This window comes from Carassius auratus, unplaced genomic scaffold (assembly GCF_003368295.1).
Source record: "Carassius auratus strain Wakin unplaced genomic scaffold, ASM336829v1 scaf_tig00041982, whole genome shotgun sequence".
Classification (NCBI taxonomy): domain Eukaryota; kingdom Metazoa; phylum Chordata; class Actinopteri; order Cypriniformes; family Cyprinidae; genus Carassius; species Carassius auratus.
The window spans coordinates 24,113-49,625 of record NW_020526685.1 but is presented as its reverse complement, the minus strand read 5'-3'; the positions used below and the strand labels follow the sequence as shown (position 1 = coordinate 49,625).

General features: G+C 38.5%; 1 protein-coding gene across 1 annotated transcript; it reads right to left on the bottom strand.

Moving 5' to 3' along the window:
- Nucleotides 1-19: 19 nt before the first annotated feature.
- On the bottom strand, nt 20-25,513 carry LOC113085600 (E3 ubiquitin-protein ligase SMURF1-like). Its single transcript, XM_026255205.1, has 7 exons — nt 25,225-25,513; nt 6,584-6,622; nt 1,441-1,548; nt 1,125-1,258; nt 897-962; nt 482-557; nt 20-280 (listed from the first exon to the last, which is right to left on the bottom strand). Exons 3-7 carry the CDS (start codon nt 1,500-1,502, stop codon nt 25-27), a joined length of 594 nt encoding a protein of 197 aa, XP_026110990.1. The 5' UTR covers nt 1,503-1,548; nt 6,584-6,622; nt 25,225-25,513; the 3' UTR covers nt 20-24.

Genomic DNA, 25,513 nt, shown 5'->3' with positions numbered 1-25,513 from the left:
TTCATTTTTACTACTCCGCTATTTCTAATGCTCTATCTTACCATAGCCCTCAGGGAGGTCAGGGGATTGGTGTCCATGTGGTCTGTTTTGGGGGGTGTGTGCATGCCCTCTAGAATCTTGGTTTCTGATGCGTTGTGCTTGGAGCCGTTGCTCCTGATTGGGCGACTCAAGTGCACGGCAGTTGCCCCCGCCAGCGGCTCCTGTAGGATCGGTGTATGGCATGGGCTCCTCCATGAAGCAGCTGAGAGGCCGCCCGGGCCCCGAGTCTTCAAAGACAGGCCTGAAACATACACATTCAGAGCAGGTGTTAAGACACAAACAGTCACACCAACATTTCAGTGGGTCTGGGTATTGATGTAATGAACTGTGAATCTAACAGGTCTTTTGGAAGCTCAAATAAAGTGCTTTATCTGGGCAGGTAGCCAGTCTGTGCTGAAAAAAAAAAAAAAAGTGCATCCTCGGAGACAAAAAATTGACTCACCCTTCATTCTCTACCAGTCCTCTACAGTCGACCACAGGCCCTCCACTGCCAATTCTGTCTCTGGTCTGCAGACTCACTACAAAAATAAAGAATATGGTTAAAGAAAAGTCATTTAGTTCAAAGAATGATTCAGCATTCATTAGTTTGATAGTAGACATTTGAATTTAGAGAAAATTACAAAAGAAAACAAACAAATAATGCTTTTCTCAGAACTAACTTCACTTTAATGAGCCAAATTGCGTCTTAACTGTTCTGAATGAAAAAAAACTCCACTTGTTACAATAAACACTACATTTTTGTTATCTAGTGCAAATACATACTTATTTTAAAAGTGTCACCAAAGCGGCTAAATACATATTGGGCCAATTTATCTGAAAAATTCTGTAAAAGTTCTACTGCAGTGTTTAATACGTACCAACGATTTGTCCACGAACAGCATCACTGTCAGATGGGTTCAGCTTGCACAAGTCTAAACGCTGGTCTGATGGTGTGATAGATAAATGACGAGATGTCATTAAACTAGGCCATCAAACTTTTACAGACTACAGGTACACAGCTTTACACAAATTTAATGAAGACATGAAACGACTGTGATATGGCACAATGAAGAGATTACGGTAAGCTATACAAGTATCCCACTCACAGCCTGTGTCTTTTAGTCTGCTGATGGCGTTGGACAGGAGCCGCACACAGCCTAAGAAACCCGCACCCTGCTTCTTATGGATCTTCTTGTGGTTCCATACGCTGATGGTGATGGAATCGGTCTTCCCAATATAACTGCGGAAAGACTCTCTTTAGCAACTTCCTCCTTTTAAAAACACTAGCTAATAATGTTTCCATTATTTTAAAGCTAAATTAACACATCTACACATAAATCACATAATTAAAACATAATGAATACTACTGAGAACAGAACAGAAAATGTATCCGTCAGTAACTTTATGGAGGAATTTGCTCACAGGTCGTAATGCTGATTCCACTTGGGTCCAATGTGCTTTTGACCGTGTCTGTAGAGTGGCATTGACCCGAGCCATCCACCACCACTTTGGCGAAAGGATCAGGCAACCCTGCAGCAGAACGACAGTGTGGCAGGAAGACAAATAAACAACAGAGGACAGTTACAATCTGGACAGCTAAGCAGCTTCCACAATGACAGCTGCTAAAATGTAGATAGACTGCAAATATTTGGATGGCTTTACAGATCCCCAGACCAAAAAGAATGACCATGGAGCAACATGACTTTCAGTTGCCAAATTACAGAATCGCTTACACACAGTCTCTGAAAGTCATTTTACATGCACTTTTTTTAAATTAGTTATATACACTAGGATTTGTTAGTTTTTTTTATTTTAAATTTGTGTTCCTCCTTGATTCTGTCAATTTAGTGATCCTGGCTGTATTTGTACCACATAAATATCACTGTTCTGTAAAGGCTGGAATACACTATATTACTTCTGAACAGATTTTAAAACACTAGACATTATGAGTGTGCGATAAGATGATTTTTGATTGTGGATGATAAAAATGTCTCCACAGTCTGCTTTTGAAGAAGTATCGTAATATCGAGCTACAGAGCACATTCTAATCAACTGCATTTCTGTCGTCTCAGTCTCAATATTACGTTACTGTAGAATGCCACATACATTCACATCAGTGTTAACTCAGCGGTAGAGTTACTCTCATGGGATACTGCACTTACTCGCAATTACAAAAGTACATTTTTGGATGTGCTTTAAAGCCTTGCCAGTTTAATATCTTATTTACGTGTTGTTCTGATGTGCGCTTTTTCTGAGTGCATACTCCCGAAGTGTGCGCACTAAAAAGCCTGTCAAACAGCACCCGATTACTGAACTAATTAAAGTCTAAAATAAAAGTAAACTGTTAAGAAAAAAATGGATGCATGTCTGTATATAAGATGCATGCAGCTCTTAAAAGGGACAGTATTAAACATGCAGCCGACTGTCAATAAAGGGTCATGAAACCCCAGACAATTTTTTTCTGACATTTAAGCAGGGGCTAACATTGCCATAGAAGACAAATTTTAGCATCCGATAATTTTAACTGTTGGAGAAAACTTGATTATTGTAAGCTTTTTTGCGCCATTTTCATTTTCTGGGTTTAAAATCGACATCCTGTTGACGTCATAATTCGATGACGTGTCGTTGTCTATTAATTATTCATGATACTGTGCGTTCTTATCCTATGAGAAGACGCTTCGCTTAATTATTCACAACAGCATGTGTTGACTTGCTATGACAGACGCTTCAGACTGTGAGCAGTGTTGCCAAAATTTGGACAGCTTTTTGATACAAACTGGTAAGTGTTTTCAGTATTTCAGTTGTTTCAGTGTCTGCACTTGTAAGGTGGGAAATTCCTTCAAATATTTTAACATTTTAAGTCGCTCGGGACAAATTACGGAATGTATCATTTGCAAATGCTTTTGAGTCTACAATTTAAACTGAGAAACCACTTTCTGTGAGCTCACACATAAAGTGTGCGTACATAGAGCCGCATCTGAGAGAGAATGACTACAGAAAAAAAGTTGTGTTGTGCATTATTGCGCATAAATGGCCAGATACATATAAAAATTGTCAAAATGCCGTCTTGATGAGTATTCACATAAACAGTCGATTTATACTAAACATTGTCAGTATATAGGCTATTAAGTGAATGTAAAAAGATGAGAAACAAAACTTGTATAACAGTTAGATGTGTGCATGAGGTCTTAAAGAGATGGCAACCAGTGTTATTTTACATTTAAATAGATCATTCAGTTTGTTATTGTATTTGTTTGTGCCATTGCTTGTCATTTATCTATTCTTTTTTATTACTGACTGTTTACTTGTCTTTTTAAGTTCAAATTAATTCTATCAGAGTTTGAAATCAAAGTTCTTTTTAGGTATGTTGATATAATATCAACAACATAAATTGAAAAACAAATACACTGGGGTGACTGGAGGAAATTGCATTTCTATCTGAAATATTAAATTAGCTTCACTGTACTAAAGAGTGTCCTTTAGACTTTTTCTGAATGCTTCAGGTTGCTTCAGTAAGCTTGAGTTTTTGATGAGCTGAGACATAACAGGAAATCTATTTGTGTATGTGTGCAAGACAAGTGTGTGATACAGAAATGTTGTTTTAAGTTTCTTAGACGCCCTGGCTACTTCGAAAATGATTTGCATTAAATTCTTAGAAACTCACCAGGAGGACATAGTGAGACACCTTAAATGGAAATATATTTTTGAAAATGCATTATCATTGGATGCGATCAAAAGCATCCGCATTTGATGAAGGTGTAAATGTGAGTTTGGGTGTTTCCTCTGTCACAATTTGTAGTCAACTTGGATGACTATGACTGTCAAACTTTTCTTGCAGGAAAATATTCAAAAGACTTTGTCTCAGTCCTTTAATTGAAATTGCTACAACAGTGACAAAACATTTATGTTGGATGATTGTAGTTTAAAAATGTCATTGTGAGACCGCTTACATTAACCAAGAGAAATGGTCATGGATGGAAGGAGATTGTTTGTTTTTGCTTTGTTATAAGAGTTAGGCACAAAAGCGATTCATTCACTTAGTGAGTATAACTGTTTTTACAGCTCCATGACACAATCCATCAAAAGGCTTATATAAACGACGCAGAATAAGCCTTAAAAGTTATCAGAGGTGCAACAGTGCATTCATATATATGGTTTATGATGCAGAGTGCAAATGGTTTTAACTTGAAGGGAGTGAAATGAAACTGTCTGAACTGGAAGTTGTCTGTGTTTTCTGTTTCCCTTCTTCCACCTCTGCTCCTCACCACACCCACTTTTTTTTCTCAACTGTGGTGAGAACTAACCAGCGCTGAAACAGGGGGTTTCATGACCCTTTAAAGGGATAGTTCACCCTAAAATTGAATTGCTGTCATTATTCACTCACTCACATGTTGTCCCAAACCTGTATTAATTTCTTTATTTTGCTGAACACAAAAGAAGATATTTTGAAGAATGTGGGTAACCAAACAGTTGCTGGTCCACAATGAATTTGATAGTAGGAAATAAGCCAAAGGGGCCAAGCAAATGTTTGGTTTTCAGTGTTCTTCAAAAGCATTTATGTTCGTCAGAAGAAAGAAACTTCAGGTTTAAAACTACTTTTGAGTGAGTAAATGATGGAATAACAATAAAACACTATGTCCAAATTGACAGACAGATGACAATTTTATTTTTGGGTAATCTACCTCTTTAAATGTTAATAATACAACAAAACACAAAAGAGAAAAAAAATAACTACCTACTGTTGACTAAAAACTTTTTTTTTTAACAGTTGCTTTAACAGGAGTCTATATAGTGTTTTATGTTTATATTTGTTCATTCAATTTCTAGAATGCTCCTGCTAAATACACCTATTGTACCTGAAAATAAAACACAGTTTTATTTGTATATTATGTGTAGCTGTGTATCGTTGATCTTATTTTTTAATAACACCGATAAAATAATGCCAAAAGTTTTTATCTTCGCCCACTTTGGCCTAAATACCATATTTTCAGGACTATAAGTCACACTTTTTCATAGTTTGGCTGGTCCTGCGACTTATAGTCAGGTGTGACTTCTCAAAATTAATTTGACATGAACCGAGAGAAAACATTACCGTCTCCAGCAGCGAGAGGGTGCTCTATTCTCCTCGGTGCTCCTGTAGTCTACCCCTGAAAACAGAGCGCCCCTCTCGCAGCTGTAGACGGTAATGTTTTCTCTTGGTTCTTGGTTCTAAATAAATGCGACTTATAGTCCAGTGCGACTTATGTGTTTTTTTCTCATCATGACGTAGTTTCGGACTGATGCGACTTATACTTAGGTGTGACTTATAGAAAGGACAGTCTCATGCTCTGTGGACCGTTCATTTGGTGGCTCGAAACAATAAAGAGCGAATACCGCTGAAAATATTACTGTTAAATACATGCTGCATCTGTTGTAAGGCATTAATGCTAATAATTTAACGTATAATTATCAGGGACAACTGGTCTTGTTTTGGCTTGTCTTCGTCACACATTCTCATGTGGTCTTTTGTTATACGAGAAGCATAATGGACATGGCACAGAAACTAGATCTATGAATGACGCACACCAGGCATTTGAATAATATGTGGAACACACACTGATGAGGCCAGTGGGGCAAACAAGGCTGTCAGTCAGAGCAGCTGGGATGGAGAGCCTAGACTGCAGAACAGTGAAGTGTGCTCAATGCTGTAGTGGGTGGAATCTGATGAGGAGCCACTGAATGAGGATGTGTATTCCCCCAGTGATAAAAGCAGCCAGTGGGCGGCTGAACAACTCAGAGGAGAGAGGCACTAATGCTCCAGAATCACAAATGGTTCGTTCATACAGCCATTTCTGAGGGGGATTTGAAGTCGATTAACAGTTTTCCCAAAAGCTAATTCAAACGCTTTTAACTTTATGTGAAACACAAAAGGTGAACTTGAAGAATACCCTTGCAACTCTTTTCAACGTAAATGTAAATTTACATTTTAACTGAATGAGGAATGTTGTCAAACTCCAAAATAAAAGAAACCCAAAGTATCACTGAAATGTTTCTTAAAACGCATGCGCTAAATTTCATGGCTCCGAAATCATTTGATAGCTTTGTGTCATCCTTCCACCCAAACTCACCTTGGTGCATTTATGAAAGTTCAAGAGAGAAGTAGTGACGTCCAATCTGTGAACTCAATTGTTCTTTTCAATATAATTCTTGATCCAATTAAAAACTGCAAAAATAGTCTAAATGATTTTAAAGCAGTTAGCACAGTGCTGTATCATGAAATAATGACTTCAACTTTAGTCTTTTACTTTGACAGAGTTAGTCTGATTTCAGAAGACTTTGAAAATAGTGCACAATTGACATGGACTACTGCTTTCAAACATTTAAGGTCCGTTTTTGAAGCTTGAATGCCCAGTTTATTGTAATTACGTGGAAAAGAGCAACAAGCACATTATTCAAAAATGTTCCTTTTTTGTATAGTTTTGTTTGGAGGGACGTGGACCAATAAAGAGAAAAATGTACATTTTGTGGTGAAGTTTAAGGTACACCAAAGGATTGTGAAAAAGGAGGTGAAATGAGGTATACTTACGAAAGAAGTCTTTCTTTGCCAGATTCTTGGCACATAATACTGAAAGAGAAAGAAAGAAAAAAAATCATTCAATAAATCAACAGATGCGCCACTTACGAACATAGAAAAAAAAAACCTGAAACTCTGATGCATTTAAAAGCTTTGCTGCTGATGTGAGCATGACTGAAAGCAGCATTTATCTGCAGAGATGGCTTTAAAGAAAGAGCTGGGCCTCATTCCACTGACTAACTGACATGATCAGGATCCCTTTCCTCTAGTCCCCTAAAAGGGGCCACTGGTGCCGTCCAAGCACAGCCTGCACAGAATAAATCAGACAGACTTCCTCTCAACACTGTTAGTCAGCACCCCAAATCCACAGCTTTTCCCTGGATATGTAAAGCTTAAGCCATCTGCCTGAGAGGGATTTTTTTTTCTTGGCTAGCCTTCACCCAATGTGAAATTATCAAAGGTCATTCTGTGTTAGGCTGTAATGTGATTTCACGCTTTTCAATGGGATTTGGTGCACTTAAGAGAAGCAGCATTTGTGAATACGGTTGCTGTCAGCTCATGTTTGGCATGCTGTGGTGTGAAACGGAGCAGGTGTGGTCAGCAATATTCATCTTCTCAAAAATACACCGAGGACAAGGCAATAGCAAACCAGTGACCTGCATCATTTTGAACAAGAGAAATATACACTATAGTGCAAAACGCACAAGCCTATAGTGCACTGCAGTCACAGCACTACAGGAAACAGTGGGCATCATATGCAGTGCAGCTTGACAATGGTGGATTCGGAATTGTCTGTTTTGTGTGAGTATTGCTGGACAAATAGAGGAAGGCTGTGTCCTACCTCTAAAGAGTTTTTCATTTCTCCCATGAGGTCACAGGACTAATTCATGTGTGCTCCTGTCAGAACAGGCACAGTGCAAATGAATGCCGAACAACAAATGACATTCTAAACAACTTGCCTGGCAACCATCCAATTTATGAACATACAAATAAACTTTAAAATGGTTGCAATATGTCCCTTTCACCAATTTACACGGTTACCCAAAAACATTAATCTGATAGCCGAGGAATGATGCAGAAAAATCTTTTACGTCCAATCGCTCAAATGACCTTTTTCAGTATGGTTGTGGTAATTATTACACTGGGGAAATGTTAAAAGGTCAGTCTGTCCATTTCATGATTCCAAATATACAGAACATTTTTATGGGCAATACAAAAAAACGTATTTTGAAAAATTCCCATGGTAACAGAATAAAAGTAAGTGGAGTCCAATGTTGTTTTGGACCCCAATAACTTTTTTTATAAGGATGATGCAACTGAAATATTCTTAATAACATCTCCTTTTAAGTTCTGGTGGAGGAACGTTATACTAGGGCTGGAAAAACTAAATTAATTCTTGATTAATTGAACATTTTACCTCAATAACAATTAATGAATCATTAATTCATTTATTTATATATTTGCCCTCAGAGTTCACTGACAAGGGTTGTACTGTAAATACGCTCAACTATTAAAGGTGGGGTTTTGTTTTCTAATGGAAGAGTGCATTTCTTATTTTTGTGATTTTAAAATAATTGAAGGATTTCTAAATAACTTACACATTAGGGTTGGGTAATGTGTAAAGCATGAATCCTTATAAGGGAAAACAACCTAACACCGTGTCTACACCGGATGAGAGCAGTGCGACAAAAAAATACTATAGAACAACTCATCTATAATAAGAGACTCCGTATATATAGATCAGAGAAATAGAATTAAGTAAAATCGGTGATTGTCTACACTGGATGTGGCATGACAACACAAATCTCTGACAATAAACTGCGGCTGTGTTATATTTATGACATGCTGACCAAAATTTCAAATGATTTTCAACGGTCGCTTTGTCGCATCCGGTGTGGACAGACTATAGGCAACTCCAGTCCTGGAGTTACCTTCTAGTAATCCCGAAAACACTGATTGTCTTGTTCAGGTGTGTTTAATTAGGGTAGGAGCTAAACTCTGCAGGACAGTGGCCCTCCAGGACCGAAGTTGCCTATCCCTGCTGTAAGTACTGCCAGCTATATAGTATAAATAGAGTATGAGTGGTCACGAATCTCAAAAGTGATAGTGGAACTAAAAATCGTGCACTCAAAGGGGGTGGGGGGGAGGCGGGGTTGGGTTCACGATGCCAGCGCAACATCATGATGTCTAACAACAATCGGCAATGGACGATGGCATCATCTATAGGCCCAACCCTAATAACTATTTATGGTTATTTACTTATTATTTTGAACAACTGAAATCAAACCACACGTCTTGAAATTAACGTTTCTTATGATAAAAGTGACATCTCAGTTTTAGTGTAAAATGTATATTTGCACATAAAAAAAAATTCTAAAAAGCACATCCGGTTGGTTTGATGACTGTGTTAGAGTTCTAGGTTGCTTCCATGTCACTGAATGGACAGAGTCACGTGGCTACACATGTGGTTGTATGCTTTTTTTGTTTTATTTTTAAAAAGATATTTTAATGGGCTTTTATGCATTTTAATAGATAGGACAGCAGAGATACACAACATCTAGAAACTGGGAGGAGAGAGAGAGAGTGGGATTGTCAAAAAGGACCTAGAGATGGGAATCTAACTCAGGTTGCTGTGAGTGCAGTATGTCGACACAATAACCACGAGGCTACTAGCACCAACACGGTAGTATGTTTTTTTTGTTGTTTTTTTTACGTTTTTAAAGTCAGAATTGCCAATTTAGGCAGCTGCTGTGTATTTAGTCAATTTTTTTAATTAAAGAAATCACACATACTGCAATTTTGATGGAGGGGAAAGCTCCGGGGAAAAAACACTATTGGGCTAGTTTTGAACAGCAATCGGGCTTGTTGTGTTTCATGGACCTGGCATCCCTGGGAAATGTATTAACATGATTTTAACAGAGGAAATTTCAGCTTCGATTACTTTTTCAATGAATCGCCCAGCCCTATGTTATACAGTAATAATGTAAATAATAAATCACATAATAATTGAACAATCTCATTAAGTACTACTGAAAATAACATTAAAAGATCTTTTTGACTTGTTCCAGTTGATGACAACAGAAGCATCTTCCCTCAATCCTAGTGTGCACATCAAAGAAAAACAAGCTAGTGTTTCTGCTGTTAAAATCAGGATCCTAGACAAAAGTGGCAAAGACAGCAAAAAGCACTCGTACACTTTTTTTTCATTTATGTATTCTCAGTATCCCTGCAGAAGGCTATTTATTTATTAAAATCCACCTGACAGTACAGTGAAGAAACCGACTGAAGTTGAGAAAAGACAGCCAGTTTCTATAAAGCAGGAATCATGCAAGCTCAGCCACTAATTGGTCTATGCTGAGGTTTCATGTTGCCCTAGTGCACGTTATAGTTTATGCCCTAATAATGAGCCAAGAGGACAGGATCTTCAAAAGGTCAGAGAGCTGGAAATCCATGGCTGTGGACAGAAGAGCCAAACGGCATACCTCTGTTAGCACCCACACACAGCTCCATGACTTGGGGAGGGCACTGCCTCATTAGCTGTGAAATTCATCTCAGCATTCACAAGAAGAGTGGGGTGGCTGGCTCCGTAGTCCGTAGTCATCCTGTCTTTTATCCTCCAGGCGGTCCATCACCTCCCAATAACTGGTTACTCTGGTAACTAATAACCCAAGTGGAGGAGCCGCCATGCATAAGAGGCACAGATCAAAATCTGCAGGTATGACGGAGCAGAGGCAGATGCCTCAGAAGTGACAGAGGTGTAACTACAGCAGTCACAGAGCAATCAAATATACATGCGGCAGATATTTGGAAGCTTTACCACCCTACCTTCCCTAAGGAGCTTTCCACATCTGTATCCACGGAAACAAAGGAGGAATGGAGGCAGAAACTTTGCTGTCAGACACAACTTTCATCACAGGCAGTCAGGGCTGTAACATCCCCTCCATATAAACCAATTAGCTCACATGAGAGGATTTTATTGGCTCAGAAAAGCAGATGGATACTGTTAATTCCTGAGTGCAAAAATGTCAAAATGTAACCATTAATATGCTGATTTGCTGCTCAATAAATATTTCTTGTTATCAATGTTGAAAACAGTTGTGTTGCCTAAAATCAGGATAAAGTTAGAAAGAACCGCTTTTATTTGAAAGAGAAATCATGCAACCAAATAATCCATTTGTAATCAGTCGGACTGTGCTCGATTGGAATGAAATTTTGATCTGATTGAAGGGAGTGGTTTATTCCTTTTCTAATACGATTGAGAGTGCATGTAAACACTCGATCGGACTGAACCCTGAAACTGTAAGGACTGCGCATGTGCAATGACGCAGGAATAGAGTAATAATCTTCCTTTTGAATAAAGTGTTGTATGAATGCGTGTCCTGTCATTATAAAACTCTCCTTCTTTTAGTACACAGCTGTGAAGTGGAGCAGGACAACTTCCCAGCATTCTTTGCTTTGTATTTGCCTTTGCTTTGGAGCCCAAGACCGGTTTCCCACTGAAGCTAAGCAGGGCTGAGCCTGGTCAGTACCTGGATGGGAGACCTCCTGAGAAAACTAGGTTGCTGCTGGAAGAGGTGCTAGTGAGGCCAGCAGGGGGTGCTCACCCTGTGGTCTGTGTGGGTCCTAGCGCCCCAGTGTAGTGATGGGGACACTATACTGTCAACAAGCACCGTCCTTCGGATGAGACGTTAAACTGAGGTCCTGACTCTCTGTGGTCATTAAAAATCCCAGGATGTCTTTCGAAAAGAGTAGAGGTGTGACCTCGGCATCCTGGCTCAATTCGCCCATTGGCCTCTGACCATCATGGCCTCCTAACAATCCCCATATCTGCTGATTGGCTTCATCACTCTGTCTCCTCTCCATCAATAAGCTGGTGTGTGGTGGGCGTTCTGGCGCAATATGGCTGCCGTCGCATCATCCAGTTGGATGCTACACACTGGTGGTGGATGAGGAGATACCCCCTGACAATGTAAAGCGCTTTGAGTGTCTAGAAAAGCGCTATATAAATGTAACAAATTATTAATTATTATTATTATTATTCTCATCCACAGGCAAACTGGGAGAGGCATTTTTACTGTGTGATAAACATAAGCATCACGACACAGTGGTTTATATGTATATTTATCCTTAAATGGTCATTCTGCTGATAAAGACAAATAAAGAAACGGTGTAGAAGAGTGGTTATTATGTGTAAACAGTGTGGAACTCTATATTTGTGCAGTGTGCACATGTAAAAAAAAAATAATAATCAATTCCGATTTGAAGTTTGTAACATAAACATCCACATCAACCCGATCACTTTATTAAGCATTCATGTAAACACTACATTCAGATTCATGAATCGGAATGAATTCAGTCTGATTGAACCAAAAATTGTGCATGTAACCATAGCCATATGTAATGCATCCTTGCTGAACAAAAATATGAATTTTTCATATAAAAATAAATAATCTTAAACTCATTTCACACTGCGAGTTCGCAAAATAAACAGGTAATGTGTCCTGGCACATTTGTTCCCAGCTCGCTACATTTTTTTCGTTCTTTTTGTTCATCTTTATTCTGCAGTGAGGACCATCTCTGCTGCTTGCTTTAAAAACACAAAGTTTCATACATTTCTCTCTGATTCAGTTTGATAGATATTCCTTTACATGATGGATCTATAAGTTTAGTCAACAGAGCAATGATTTTAAAACGGAAGAAAACCAGATAAAACTTGGTGCCAAAAAACTTGAAATGAAGCTGTACGACAGATCACAAGACAAGTACTAACAGGAAAACACATGAGTGCCCTTCTCAAATGTGGCCAAGCTCCTCTAAATGAAGTGCAAGAGCAGTACACATCGGTTTAGGGCTTTTAAAGAGGGTTTTTCCTGTTGCATTAACCATTGCCTAATCAAAGTGGGTGATGGGCAGAACAAACACGCACAACACTTCAGAGTTCCTGCCGCCCAGCTGCACAAATTGACAAACAACCCTGCTGAACACATAAAAAAGCAGCGAGTTCAGCGGGAGTTATTTGCCCAGTGCGGATTCGTGGAGATCTGCCCGGTGCTGTACAAACAGCATTGCCCGTGCACTTTCATTTAGCCCTTTGATAGGAGGCCAAACAGTCTGGTATGGTGTTATCAGACGTGGGAGATCATCCATCATCTTAACCATTTCATTACAGAGGATTAGCAGCTCAAAAACATCAACTCTACAAGCTGCGAATCAGAACTGTTTGTTGGTGGCTGTAAACTCCTGTAAGCCAGCACAGTATTCATAAGTACAACTGATTTTACTCTAGTTTTATTTGGTTTTGCATCTGCAGGAGGTATTATCTGATACACTGTGATAAATCTCAACTCATCATAATACCATAATTGGATAGTGGATGACACTGCCAACCCTATGATATAGACCCAACATGCCAGTGAAAGAGAGTGAATCAGCAGGTTTGATTAGTCTCTCTCGTGGATGTGGTTTGCTGGACTTTCCCACAATTCAACACCCCACAGAAGCCAATCTGACTGCAAGCTTATTTCGACGACCTGCTAAATCAGAATGTTGGAAAAATTTTATGAAATCCTAGAAATGCAAAGAAAAAAGTATTAATAGGCCCTTTTTTTTCTTTGCTGAGACTGTGCCCAAATCAAACACATTTTTGACAAAAATCTGTAAGATGGTAGAAATAAACTAGGCATACAAATTAGGCTGTGTGTCATGCATCCTCAAAAACCATAAACACAACCACACAAGGAAAAAGAAACTCCATAATATAATAAAAACAGTTGCTTGCTAAAAGAATGTGGTTTCAGCTGACTGGCAAGTTTATGAAATCAATTATTGCATAGCAAGAGCATGAAACCATCGAAATTCAACTGTGCATGATAAACAAATCTGGTACTCAGTTGCCAATTTAAAACCCTCAAGCTAAACTAACTGAGAATCACGACTTTAAACCAGACAGTATAGTCTCTGCTAGTCAGCGTAGTGTTTCTTTAATATCTTGCATTAGGGACAGCTGGTGTAGTGACTGATGAGGGTTTGGTGCAAGGGAGACCAAAGAGGCTCTATTCTTAGTATCCCACCCACTGATTCCTTGACTTTAATTAAAAAAAGTACTGCTTTACCTGACGTAACGGCTGAGAGCTGGTTCACAAGCCACAAGACCGTTCACATAGTTAATTAGCAAAAGAACACGTGTGTAACCAAAGAAACATTACTCAGTAGATGGGAATGAGTCTCTGGCGGGTTTTGCAGCTGTTTGCAAGGCAAGTAGTTTGCTGAGGTTAAAGCATTGGGGGGGTGGGGGGGTGCACACGATATTGCGTAGTTTGTCAGTGATCTAAGGCTCTGTCTATTAAATGCTGCTCCATTTGGAAGCAGGTGATTTACCACTATTCAGGGAACTGGCTTTACTGACGAAATATGCGTGACCATCGCATGCGATATATCGGCCATTACTAAAATAGAGTATTTAATGGAACAGCAATCATAATTGTATTTTACAGTAGTAATTCTAGTAGGGCTGGGTGATATGGGCAAAAAAATGTAAAAAAACAAATTAAGCCATTTTGCAATTATGATTTTATTATGTTTAATTTCTCAGCCCTTGTACAGTCAATTCAGACTTTGCATACACAAGCCATCACTCTAATTGAGTGATGAACTAGACTGATTTGGGGTTGAAGAATGTGGCCTACTCGACTCATTTCCTGCCAGATTCAGAGATGACACACATCACTCCTCCCATTCACAGCTTAGGTTTGAGTTACAGCGTTGTGAGGGCTGGAGGGATAGAAGTAAGGCCGTATTGCACACACTCATGTAAAGCCCCACAATACGCAAAGCTGAAACACAAGACGTCGGGCCCCCAGCGCAAATGAAATATCCATGAGCTTTTAGTTATCCTCCACCCTCCTTCCTGGCTCTTTGTTTCTCTTTCTCCGCCTTTCCATGGCCAAATCCTAAAAGATTAAACTGTGGGAAGCCATTCTGTAAGGTCGATCAGAATGCCAGAGGCCTTTAAAAATATATCCCCATCCAAGCTCGAACAAATGAGTTGTCGGCCAAAAGTTTAAACTGGAATGCTAAACCTCCTCATGTGCATGAATAGACAAGACATTTCCTCAAGCAAATATACAGTAGGTCAGTCGCTCCGACTTCCTCGGTGGATCCGCCAAGCTCCCCTAGGAGGAAGCACGTTGAAGGGGACAGGTGGGCAGACATCCCCGTCACTGAGTCACCAGGCGTGAAAAGGAAGGGAAACCTGAGCAATACCTTGGGGGAACGAGTGGTTAAAAGCACAATACATAGGAATGAGAGGAATGCATTCAGTCGGCAGTGACTGGAGGAGGACGACATCCTGAATCTGATGTGTGGTGCATTAATCACATCTCTGAGCCGACACCAGGGAGACTGCAACCTTATGGTGACAATGCAGACAGATGTCTGCCCGTCTTTGCTCTTGACAGTTTGTCTGACTCCATCAGAAGTACTCCGATACAAAATGCAATGACGATTATTGTGCCATCAAACAAACTTAAAAATGGGTCTGGTCTGCACTTTGAGAAAGCTAAATGGTTCCAGAGGGCACTCAATTCACACAGAGAGGACAAGCAGGAAAACAAGCTTGTAAAGAAACAGGCTATTTATGTCAGTCATTTTAGAGAATGGCCTCTGGTCAATTGTCATCCCTGTAGAGATATGAGCGATACTTATTCACCTTATTCCGCCCCGCCCACTTTTAATACTTCGCATTTCCGCATTTTGTCATCCGACTTCCGCTAAACCGATACGGCACGTCCGGTTACTAGTTTAGTAGTTGTACGATTGTTTATAGTTTGCTATAACTGTGGAGAAATGACAAAGAACGTTATTTTATAAATTGGGAGCACGATGAAAACGTCTTACGACGATCAAATGGTCTCAAATTGTCCCATCCATCGTCGCTGTTAACGTGGGTAATGTTAGACGATATGAAGAAGTGGCCAGAGTTAACCTATATATTTAACTGCCCTGTCAGGAGGAGTTGATGGAGCAGCAAGGAAAAATGATTTAAAAAAAAAATGTACCGAGGCTTACCAGTATTTACATAGTGAGACAGTTGGTCGTGTACTGTTACACAGCGAGGGTTTTTTCCTCTTTTTAAAATTGAACGTGCAACCAGCCAGTCGAGCAGTCTAACCTCTCAGCGTGGTGCTGGTTAGTTTTGTGTGTGTGTGATGTTAATATACACGAAGTTATAAATGTTTAAAAGTATAATAACGTGTTTGATGACCATCATCAGACTAAGTATTTTGTCTAATAACTTAATTGCATAGTGGAGTAAGGTAAGTGAACGTTTATCAATTACACATTAGAAAAGGAGGAGGCTGGAACTTGGAAGTGAAAAACGCCTTATATCCAGGTATGCATAATTATTAGGCAGATTTTATTTTACAGATAAAACAAGCCAAAAAAAGATTATATATCACTTATAAAAGATTAAATGCAAAATTAATAGTTAAGATTGGTTTGGAATTGGTAAATTTTACCAAAAAAATATGATCAGAAAATCAGCTTGCCTCTTAATTCTGCGGTGTATATGCAAAAGGTAAGGTAAAGGTAAGATTTGGTTGGTGTACGTCAAGTCTAATCAATGAATAAGGTAAACGTCAAGTGTAATAATAACGAATGATTCTGAAATAAGACAACTGTGAAATCTTTGAAATGTATTTTAGGTTTGCCATGTTCTGTACAGGGCTGAGGGCCTGTAAGCTGCTCATCTGGGTTCCATCACAGCAAGTTACATGTGCCGCACAATCAGCAATTCTGTGCCAAGACTGTAGCTAGACTACAAACCTTTTATTTTAAGTGTATGCTTCCTCGTGTCAGATGAGTTTCAGACAGGCTACCTGCTGCTTTCAACAAGATAGTTGCAGCTTTGTAAATAAGCAGGAATGAGAATAATTAGGTTAAGGATAGGATATTAGGTAATTGGGGTGGGGTGTAGAGGGTGTGGGTGAAGAACTATATCAAATAAGTTGTTTTAAATCAGTTGTGTTAAACAAGAGACAGACTGTGATTTGTTTTTTAGAACATGGATCATTTAATATAAGTTGTATAAAATCATTTGTGATGTATTGATCAGTGTTTGTTGTTTTCAGGAAGCAAGAGACACCTTCTACTGACCATCCTATAAAATTTCAACATTTAATTTCCATATGTAATAAACCAAGATGGAATTAACTTGCAAACTTGACATGAGTTATTCCTTCAAATCAGAGATTAAAGATGAAAAAAAGATCAAATTAAGATAAATAAATAAAAACTATTTACAGCAGGTAATGTCAGGTGACACTGTAAAGGTTCATTATACTATTACAGCAGGTAACTTTTGGTGACTTTGTAAAGGTTCATAAAAAATAACTATCACAGCAGGTAACTTCTGGTGACTTTCAGCAAGATCAGGGGCATGTGGATCTGATCACCCTCACAGCTGTCCACTGCATCACTGGCGGTCATCGATACATCTGTGGAAATAATTCAACATTTTTACATTAGAACTTACAATAATATCATGAAAATTAATATATTATGTGACCCGAACTTAGAACTGTGTGTGTGTGTGAGAGAGAGAGATGCATTAGAGACAAAACAGTATACACACTATTAACTGTAGTGTTCAAACGTAGGTCAGTATCTGAATGAGAAATGAGGCTAGCTGGCCTGCTATCACCTGCAATCTCTGTAGCAGGAATAATGTGAGCTATTGTAATGTACTATAATATCTTGTACTACCCTAAATATTAAATAAATGGGTGGACAATGGTCATCATGGAACATTCGTTGTACTTTGTTAACTGCCTGTTACTGATCATAAATGTATTCATAGAACGGACTTCATAAATCTAACGTTAGGCGAGCAAACACATAGCTAGTTAAGGTTAGCTTACCCGAATCTGATAACCTTTCCATCCCCGGCGTGACCTCTTTAACGGGACATCGTAGTCGAGCCATTTCTCGGGGTAAAAGTGTTCGTCAGTCGCCTTCCCGTCCATGAAATGGTACGAACACACATAAGAGCGCTTGGGTGGGCGCTTCAATTTAGCGCCTTCATCCATTTCCTCAGGTGCTTCTCTTCTTTAGGTGGTGGGTGTAAATTGTAAAGTGCACCACAGCACTCCGACCGCGTCACAATGTGTTCGCTACATCGTTGGTGCAATTATTTTTTAATACAATTGTTATGCAGCCCCTAACTGAGCATATATCATACTTCTGTTCGTTCTGCGTTCTGTTATCTAGCCAGCCACTAGCTTAGGTACGTTACATCCGGTCCCTCAGCCGGAAGTAAGATGACAAAACGAGCGCAAATGGCGGCACCGTTGTTGCCATGGAAAATAAGGTGAATAGTGACTCCGATGAGCATCTGCCCTGCACAGAGACAACAGCCGAGAGGATTGCAGAGAAACTAGAAACTTTATCCTGAAAAGTACCATCTTAAAGTCTGAAAGGATGAAAAACAATCCCTGCGTTTAGCGGTTCTTGTTTACAACAGCTGAAAGAATGCGTCCTGGAGCAGTATGTGTGCCCGGCAGAGACCTGGCGGAGGTGGCTGAGTGACCCCTGGGTGCTGTGCAGTAACCTAAATCCAGACGAGGCACGTGGGAGGCGGCCAGGCTGCTGAGGGAGGCTAAAAATCACCATATGAGCTCTTCATCCTGTCTGGAGGCCCCACAGACTTACGCCACTGTACAACACAGCACTGTTTGCAGCTGACCACAATGCAGTCTCACACACATGAACACAAAGGACATATTCATATTGATGAATAAACAAATTCAGGAGAACAGATTTATTCAAATTAGAGTTCTTTTCTACTTCTTTACTGTCACATTTGAACAATTTAATGCTTCCTAGCAAGACTGAACTTAAATTTAATTAAATTTAACCTTTTGAGTTAAAACAGGTCTAGGAAGGGGACAGGATACGTTTGTGAGGATGAATGACTTTATTTCTTCTTCTTCTTATGTTTTTTTTTTTAGAGGCAGGGATTTAAATTGAATTTAGAATTAAAGGTCTCTGAGAAACATCTTATCAGGGTCTCGTGGCTATCAACGTAAATCAACTGGTCATTTAGGCAACTCACTGACTAGTCCATGATAAAAATTTGGTTTTGCACATCTCTAGTCTGACCTCCCACTTGTCTGGAAAGTGGTGAGCCACGTATAAAGTTAATTTCCTACGTTCTGAAATACTGAAGTCACTACTTCAGTTAACAATTAACCCAGCAATAAAAAATTAAATACAAATAAATAAACTATTTGGTTGCCATTGACACTGACTGACCACAGTACAAAGTCTTATACTAATTACTCTCACCTATGACACTTCTGATCAAGGTGCAGTGTCTTATATAAGGGATGAGTCTATCATAACACACAAGGTTAAATGGTGTGACTTCAAGTGCATGAACATCACAAATACATAAGAAAAACCTTGAGTACAAAAGTGATTCAAATTAAGACTAAAGGTTTAACACAAAACAAAACAAATGCTATAGTAGGGCCCAATGTTTTCCGCAATGGAATTACAGAATCCAGTCATAAAAATACAATTTACTTAATAACATGGAATGTCAAAGAGTTTGTCAAATTTTGAATTAATCAAAAGTAGGTCATTACACTTAATTCAAATCGCTAAATTGACTAGTATCTGTAAATATTAAGCCGTAAAAATACTATTTAAATATGAAGTCTGCATGTTCTACGTGTCTCTCTCTCTGTGTGTGTAAAAGACACAGACATGCCTAATACATTAATAGGAGAATGAGCCTAATATAGTCTTGATTATATGTCGATATCTCTGACTATCGTCAATACACAATACTATCGTCTATCGGTACAACCCTAGTTTACAGTGCTGCAGATGGTCCGAACAAACCCACAGCTGGACTTCACATTAATATCAGGCACAGGAATGTCTGAGGAGCTACATGCTTCACATACCTACACATTCATGAACATGAAATGATCATGTGCAAGAGGACAAGGAGGAAAAAAAGATAAGGAAAGAGAGGAAACAGACAAGCAGGCAGCACGTGAAACAAATGATAACAGCAGAGTGCTGCTAGTGCTCAATGAATAAGCAGGATTTCCCAGTGTCCAGCCCTCTGCTTGTTGTACAGGCTCACATACACATGCAGGCAGTAAGCCTCTTTTCAAGCAGCTTCACCTGATGCATGCCACAATAGCTGGCCATATCAAGCAAAAGCCTAGTACATAGAGCATAATCCAGGCTTCAATTAGGTGCTGCAAACGATTATGGAGAGGTTGAGTGTGCAAGGGGACATGGGATGTTCAATAAATCATTTATAGCATCTACTCTAATGTCTGCACATCATGCCATATAAATATAACAGGCAAACATGGCTGCATTTGCACTGCAGGGCGTAATGCACATATGCCATTTTTGACATCTTGTCCAAACATAGTTCTGGAGCTACAGATATTAAATAAAAGCTGTTATGGTGGATATTAATGAACAAAAATTGTGAAATAATCTCATGAATTTATACGTTCAGATAGCTATCATTTAGAACCACATAAAAGCAGCCCAATACACACACACAAAATCTGATCTGCCGCAAACATTGGTGGTTTCAGTAATGCACACTGTTTGGCACCCACTGTTAAGTGCACATTTGCACTGCGGTGCATAACAGGATTACTGAAAATACACATTCTTCTTGCAAATATTTACATTTTTTAACAGATTTGCATTATGTAGCCTAAACAAAATGCTGAAGAGTGTAAACAATTATTTGAGGACGTCTCCAATTTCCTTACTGTTGCAATGCTACTTGAGAAGTGCCAAGTCAGAATACAAAAACAATGAGCATCAAACTAGTATGCAAAACAAGTCACTGGAATTCTGAACTGTTAGACCACTAATATTTTGAGAACAAAGCAAATATGCTACCAAAACATGATAATGCAAGTGGTCATCCTGGGCTAGCGTTATACAGCTAATAATATCAGAAAATGCAACATCATGCAATCATCAAGCACAATGACAATTCCTTAGCAAGAAATAAACATTTGTCCTGATCAAATTAAATGCACTGTATAATCGGGTTTAAAACAAGACCTACAAATAGCAAGCATTTGATAATGAGTAATTATTCAATCACCACTGTGTATTTTGTTTGGACTGAATAATAGCACACCTGGAATCTAGTTAAAGAAATGCTAATAGTGAAAGCATCAACACATCATTTAGTCTACAGAAACTTTCAGAAACAGCTTTGCCAAATCACCTAGTAGCTTTACAGTTTTTGGATGTATACAACGAAGTCTCAATAACACCACAAGTTAAACACAGCTGTTTCACAGTAACAAGCAAACATTTTGAAGCCTGAATGCTCATGGCCTTAAAGTTTATTATCCCCATGTGTGGGAGCGTGTTTAAATGTAACAGCAACAGTGAAAAAAAGAACTTATAATAGAAGTAGAATACAAATGAAGGACTTGGTAATGCTTTGCATTCTTATACGGTTGCATCCAGACTGCCTTATTCATTAACACAACAATAAAAACCAAACAGCCCAACTAATCCACAAAAAAATACCTTCAGGGTGAAACAGAGTTGAAAACATGCAAAATCAAGTTCTTTCTCAGGGCATTATCAGCACAGACCTTTCCAAGTAATGAGGAAACAACAATGAGAAAATAAAATAAACTTGCATTTCTCCCTCATTACTCTGTAACCATGATGAGGGCAATAACTCCTGAGCAGACTTAAAAAAAAAAAAAAAAAAAAAAACCCAGGAGGTGCAAGCTCCAATGATGACAAATATTTACAGAATACTTCCCCCTAATGAAATTACTGAAGGGTATAATCAGGTCACAAATGTCATTCATCTCAATAATCTAAAGTCAGGTTCAACAATTTAGTTGGAGGTGATCAATTTAGAAATATTCAGACAGTTCGAAATCTTTTCGAAATTGAAAACACATGTTTTAGTAGGCATGTTTTTGTTGTTGCAGTCTAATAATTATCGTGTCAAAAGCAGAAATAGATAATTAAATTTGGTTCTTCATATCAACTACTGAACACGAAGCACCACAGAATAAACTGTATTAGTACTGTGCACAAAACCCCCACAATATCGCTCAATAATGGAAAGAAATGATCGCAGAAGCCACATCCTACTTCCTGTTGAGTGAAAAACAAACCCAAAGTAAAACGGACATACTAAAAGACGGAAAGAAGCATGAACAAGGCAGGGAAAAGCACTGCTAGAGACACCATTAACAGATACAAATACAAGCACACAACTAAAAAGAAATGAAACATCAAAAACTTCAACATCCTGCTAAATGAATTCGGGAGAATATTTCAGGCCATTAAACATAACACTGTACCCCCAAATGACTTAATGTACTTGTTTCAGTGAGGAGGAATTCAGAAAAAAAATATATAAACAAACATTCAATCTTGCCTTGATCTGCTCAGTCTAAAGTGATCCTAAAGCAAAATAACTTTTTTTCTACAACCCCTCGCTGTTAAGGTCACAAAAAGCATACTGCCGTCAAAGCTTCCTAGACACTATAGTGTGAAGGTGTTGATTATCAACACTTGTCTGATGGCATAAAACCGTAACACAGCGAAATCTACCAGGAATCTGCGTGCCAAAAAAAGGTGATGTAAGTTGACAACAAACAATTTGATCATTATTGCCAAAAGATCATGCTGACGCATGAGGTTGGGTACAAGAACCGGTTTTTCTGCTGATACTGAAATGATCTGACTCATGCCCTGTGTTGAACTGAATGTATTGAACCTTATGAACCAATAACAGTCATTGTTATTATGTTACACTAAAGGCTTGTGATGACTGGTTGTGCATATGCCGTTATGAAGTTAAACACACATGAAATTTGTGTTAATATGTTACCAAATTATTATTATTTTTTTTTTGTCTAAAGCCTATTTTGAATGACTGCACCTAGGCTAGTAAAGAGACTGTAAAAAAAAAAAAAAAAAAAAAAAGTCATTAAAAATGTGTTTTCATCAATCTGTTCTGGTGAAATCAGAAATCATCTCATTTAGCACCACACTACTGAAGGCATTGAGTACAATAAGAACTGCATTTTATTTTTCCAAAAATTTATTAAAAAAAAAAAAACATTTAAAACCATCATTTAAATGATCACCTGCTCAGAAATGAGGGTAAGTAAATGACGACAAGTAATGTTGTTTCACACCTCTATGACTATACACAAATAAAGATATTTTTAAAAAGTTGGGAACCAAACAACATTGGAGTCCATTGAGTTTTCTCAAGATATCTTCTTTTATGTTCCACAGAAGAAATAAAGGGTTTAAACAACATGAGAGTAAATGAACTATCCAAAGAATTCGTTCAAGTACAAAAAATCATATACAAACTTACAATACAAAAACTTTATTTCTAGAGCACATTTAAAACAACTACTGTAGACCAAAGGGCTTTACAGGAAACATTAATACAACAAGAATAAAGAGAAGAACACAGAGGAATCAGAAGCAAAATCATTAAAAATCCTTATGATTCCCAAACCCACTAATATGTTTAGGTAGCTGTTAATAAGACTCAATGCAGTGGTTGCCAAACATACCGGCAAACAAGAAGCTGAAAATAACACTGAAAAATAATATCCTCTCAACAAACCCCAGCACTGCTCCATCTACTGATGAAAATCATACAGATAAAAAAATCTTGCAAGCTTTGGTAACCCAAATCCTCTGGACTTAGATGCCCTGCGAGACGAAACAGTGAAGCAGCCATTGAAGATATTCAACACTCATTGTTTCATGAGACAGACATTCCTCGTCCAATTAGAATTCCTTTCATGGGCCCAGGGGGGAAAGCAGCACAGCTGGAGGCGCTGGGTTTGTCTGCGGCCCAACAACGCTATCCACCTCTGCTGTGGACATCTCTTCCACAAACAAACTCAAGTGGCCACAGAGGAGATGTTGTGAGACACAAACACATCTGTGCAAAATAAAGACCAGCTCATTCAGAGCTCCCTTGTTTGTGTAGGAACAAAATGTCTTTATATGGTGTCTTCACTGCATTCATCAAAGCAGTGGATAGTAGTGTTGAGTTTGACATCAACATAGTTCTGCCAGACAAAAATGGAGCCACGGGAGACCTATTACGTCCAACTAAACATCAAACTTTCTCACATTAGAATGACAAAATGCCCATGTAGTCCACTTGTTCTAGTAGCATACATCAGCTGTTAACAGGAAAGCGAGGAAAAGCGGTAACACTACAATACTAACCGTATTCACTAACATGAACAAGAGTCACCATTTAACTTACCAAGTAAAATACGAAATATGAATGGTTCATCATTTAATGTTAGTTAACTACTTTAATTAACATGATCTAAAAAAGAACAATCCTTCTACAGCATTTATTAATCTTAGTTTATGTTTATTTCAACATTTACTAATGCATTATTCAAATCAAGTAGTGCTTGTTAACATTTGTAAATGCACTCTGAATTAGCATGAACTAACAATGAATAACGGTATTTTCATTAACAAAGATGAATAAATACAGTAATAAATGTTTTCTTCATTGTTTGTTCATGTTAATTAATGCATTAACTAACATCAACTAATGGACCATTATTCTAAAGTGTTAACAAATACTTTTAATGCATTTATTATTCTTAGGTAACAGTAATTTCAACCTTTACTAATTCGTTATTATAAATCAAAACTGCTGTTAATATTATTTAATGGGACTGAGCTAACATTGTTTTTACTGACAAACATTAACAAACATGAATAATTACTGTAACAAATGTATCGCTCCATGCAAGGTAATGTTAATTAATGCATTAACTAACTAATGGGACCTTGGCTATAAAACAGAAACATGCTTTTGCATAATATTTCTATTCCATAAACAGTATTATATGTCAACAGTAGATTTGGTTGAAAGTCGAGAGCAATCATCCACGATCTCTGTGATGATATCAATGAGATCAGTAAGCATCAATCATATCCTGTTCACTTCCAAGAAAGAAGCGATTTCAATAGAGAAGGGAAAAAATATCCTGCCCATGAAAACCCCAACCGTGGATTGTGAAAGAGTAACTTATATTAGCATAGAAAAGCCAAGCACTGTAACCCTTTCTAAACTTGCCTAAGTGAGCAAATATAATAAATAGACAACACAAAACACTAATGAATATTCGGCCACACATGTCGGCAGTCTTATTAATATCTAACAGAGACACAGCCATCCAGATGAGGAAGCGAGAAAACAGCTGCCTCCGCTTCATCCGGTTAATCCTCAGCTGATTTATGACTACCTAACAACCTCACAACCCTTGCAGGGGGAGCTGCTTTCGGCCGATAGCGTTCACATAAGTGGAAATAAAGCAAGTCCACGGACTATTGTGCTGTTTATAGAGATGATGGTGAAATGAAAGACTGCTTGTCGCGTTAGCATTCTTTTAGCATTAAGAGCCAGGCTCCTGCAAGCTAGCAGGGTAGTCGCTAAACCTTCCATACACACATAAGCAACAAAACACAGCGCCGATAGTCCAACTAGAAGTATAACATGATAATTAACCCAGCAACGATACAATTAAAACGACGGAGAAGCTCGTGTGTTTTAACGTTACCTGTCAGTCGGACTTTGATGCTTGACCCGTTCCTTCGAGTCCCAGGATTCGACATCACTCCCACAAAATAACCGACCAACTTTCTCTCAGCATAAACCCAAGACGCTCGCTGCAAGCGGATAGAAAAACGTATAAAAACGCGATACGCAAATATGTGTGCTGTACATGTGTTTCTAGGCGGTAAAACGGTATTATTTCCGTCTGGCAAATCCCCTGTAGCTTTCCGACTTAACAACACAGGCTAACATTTTTTGAGCTCAACGGCGTTCTGACATCACATTAGTACAGC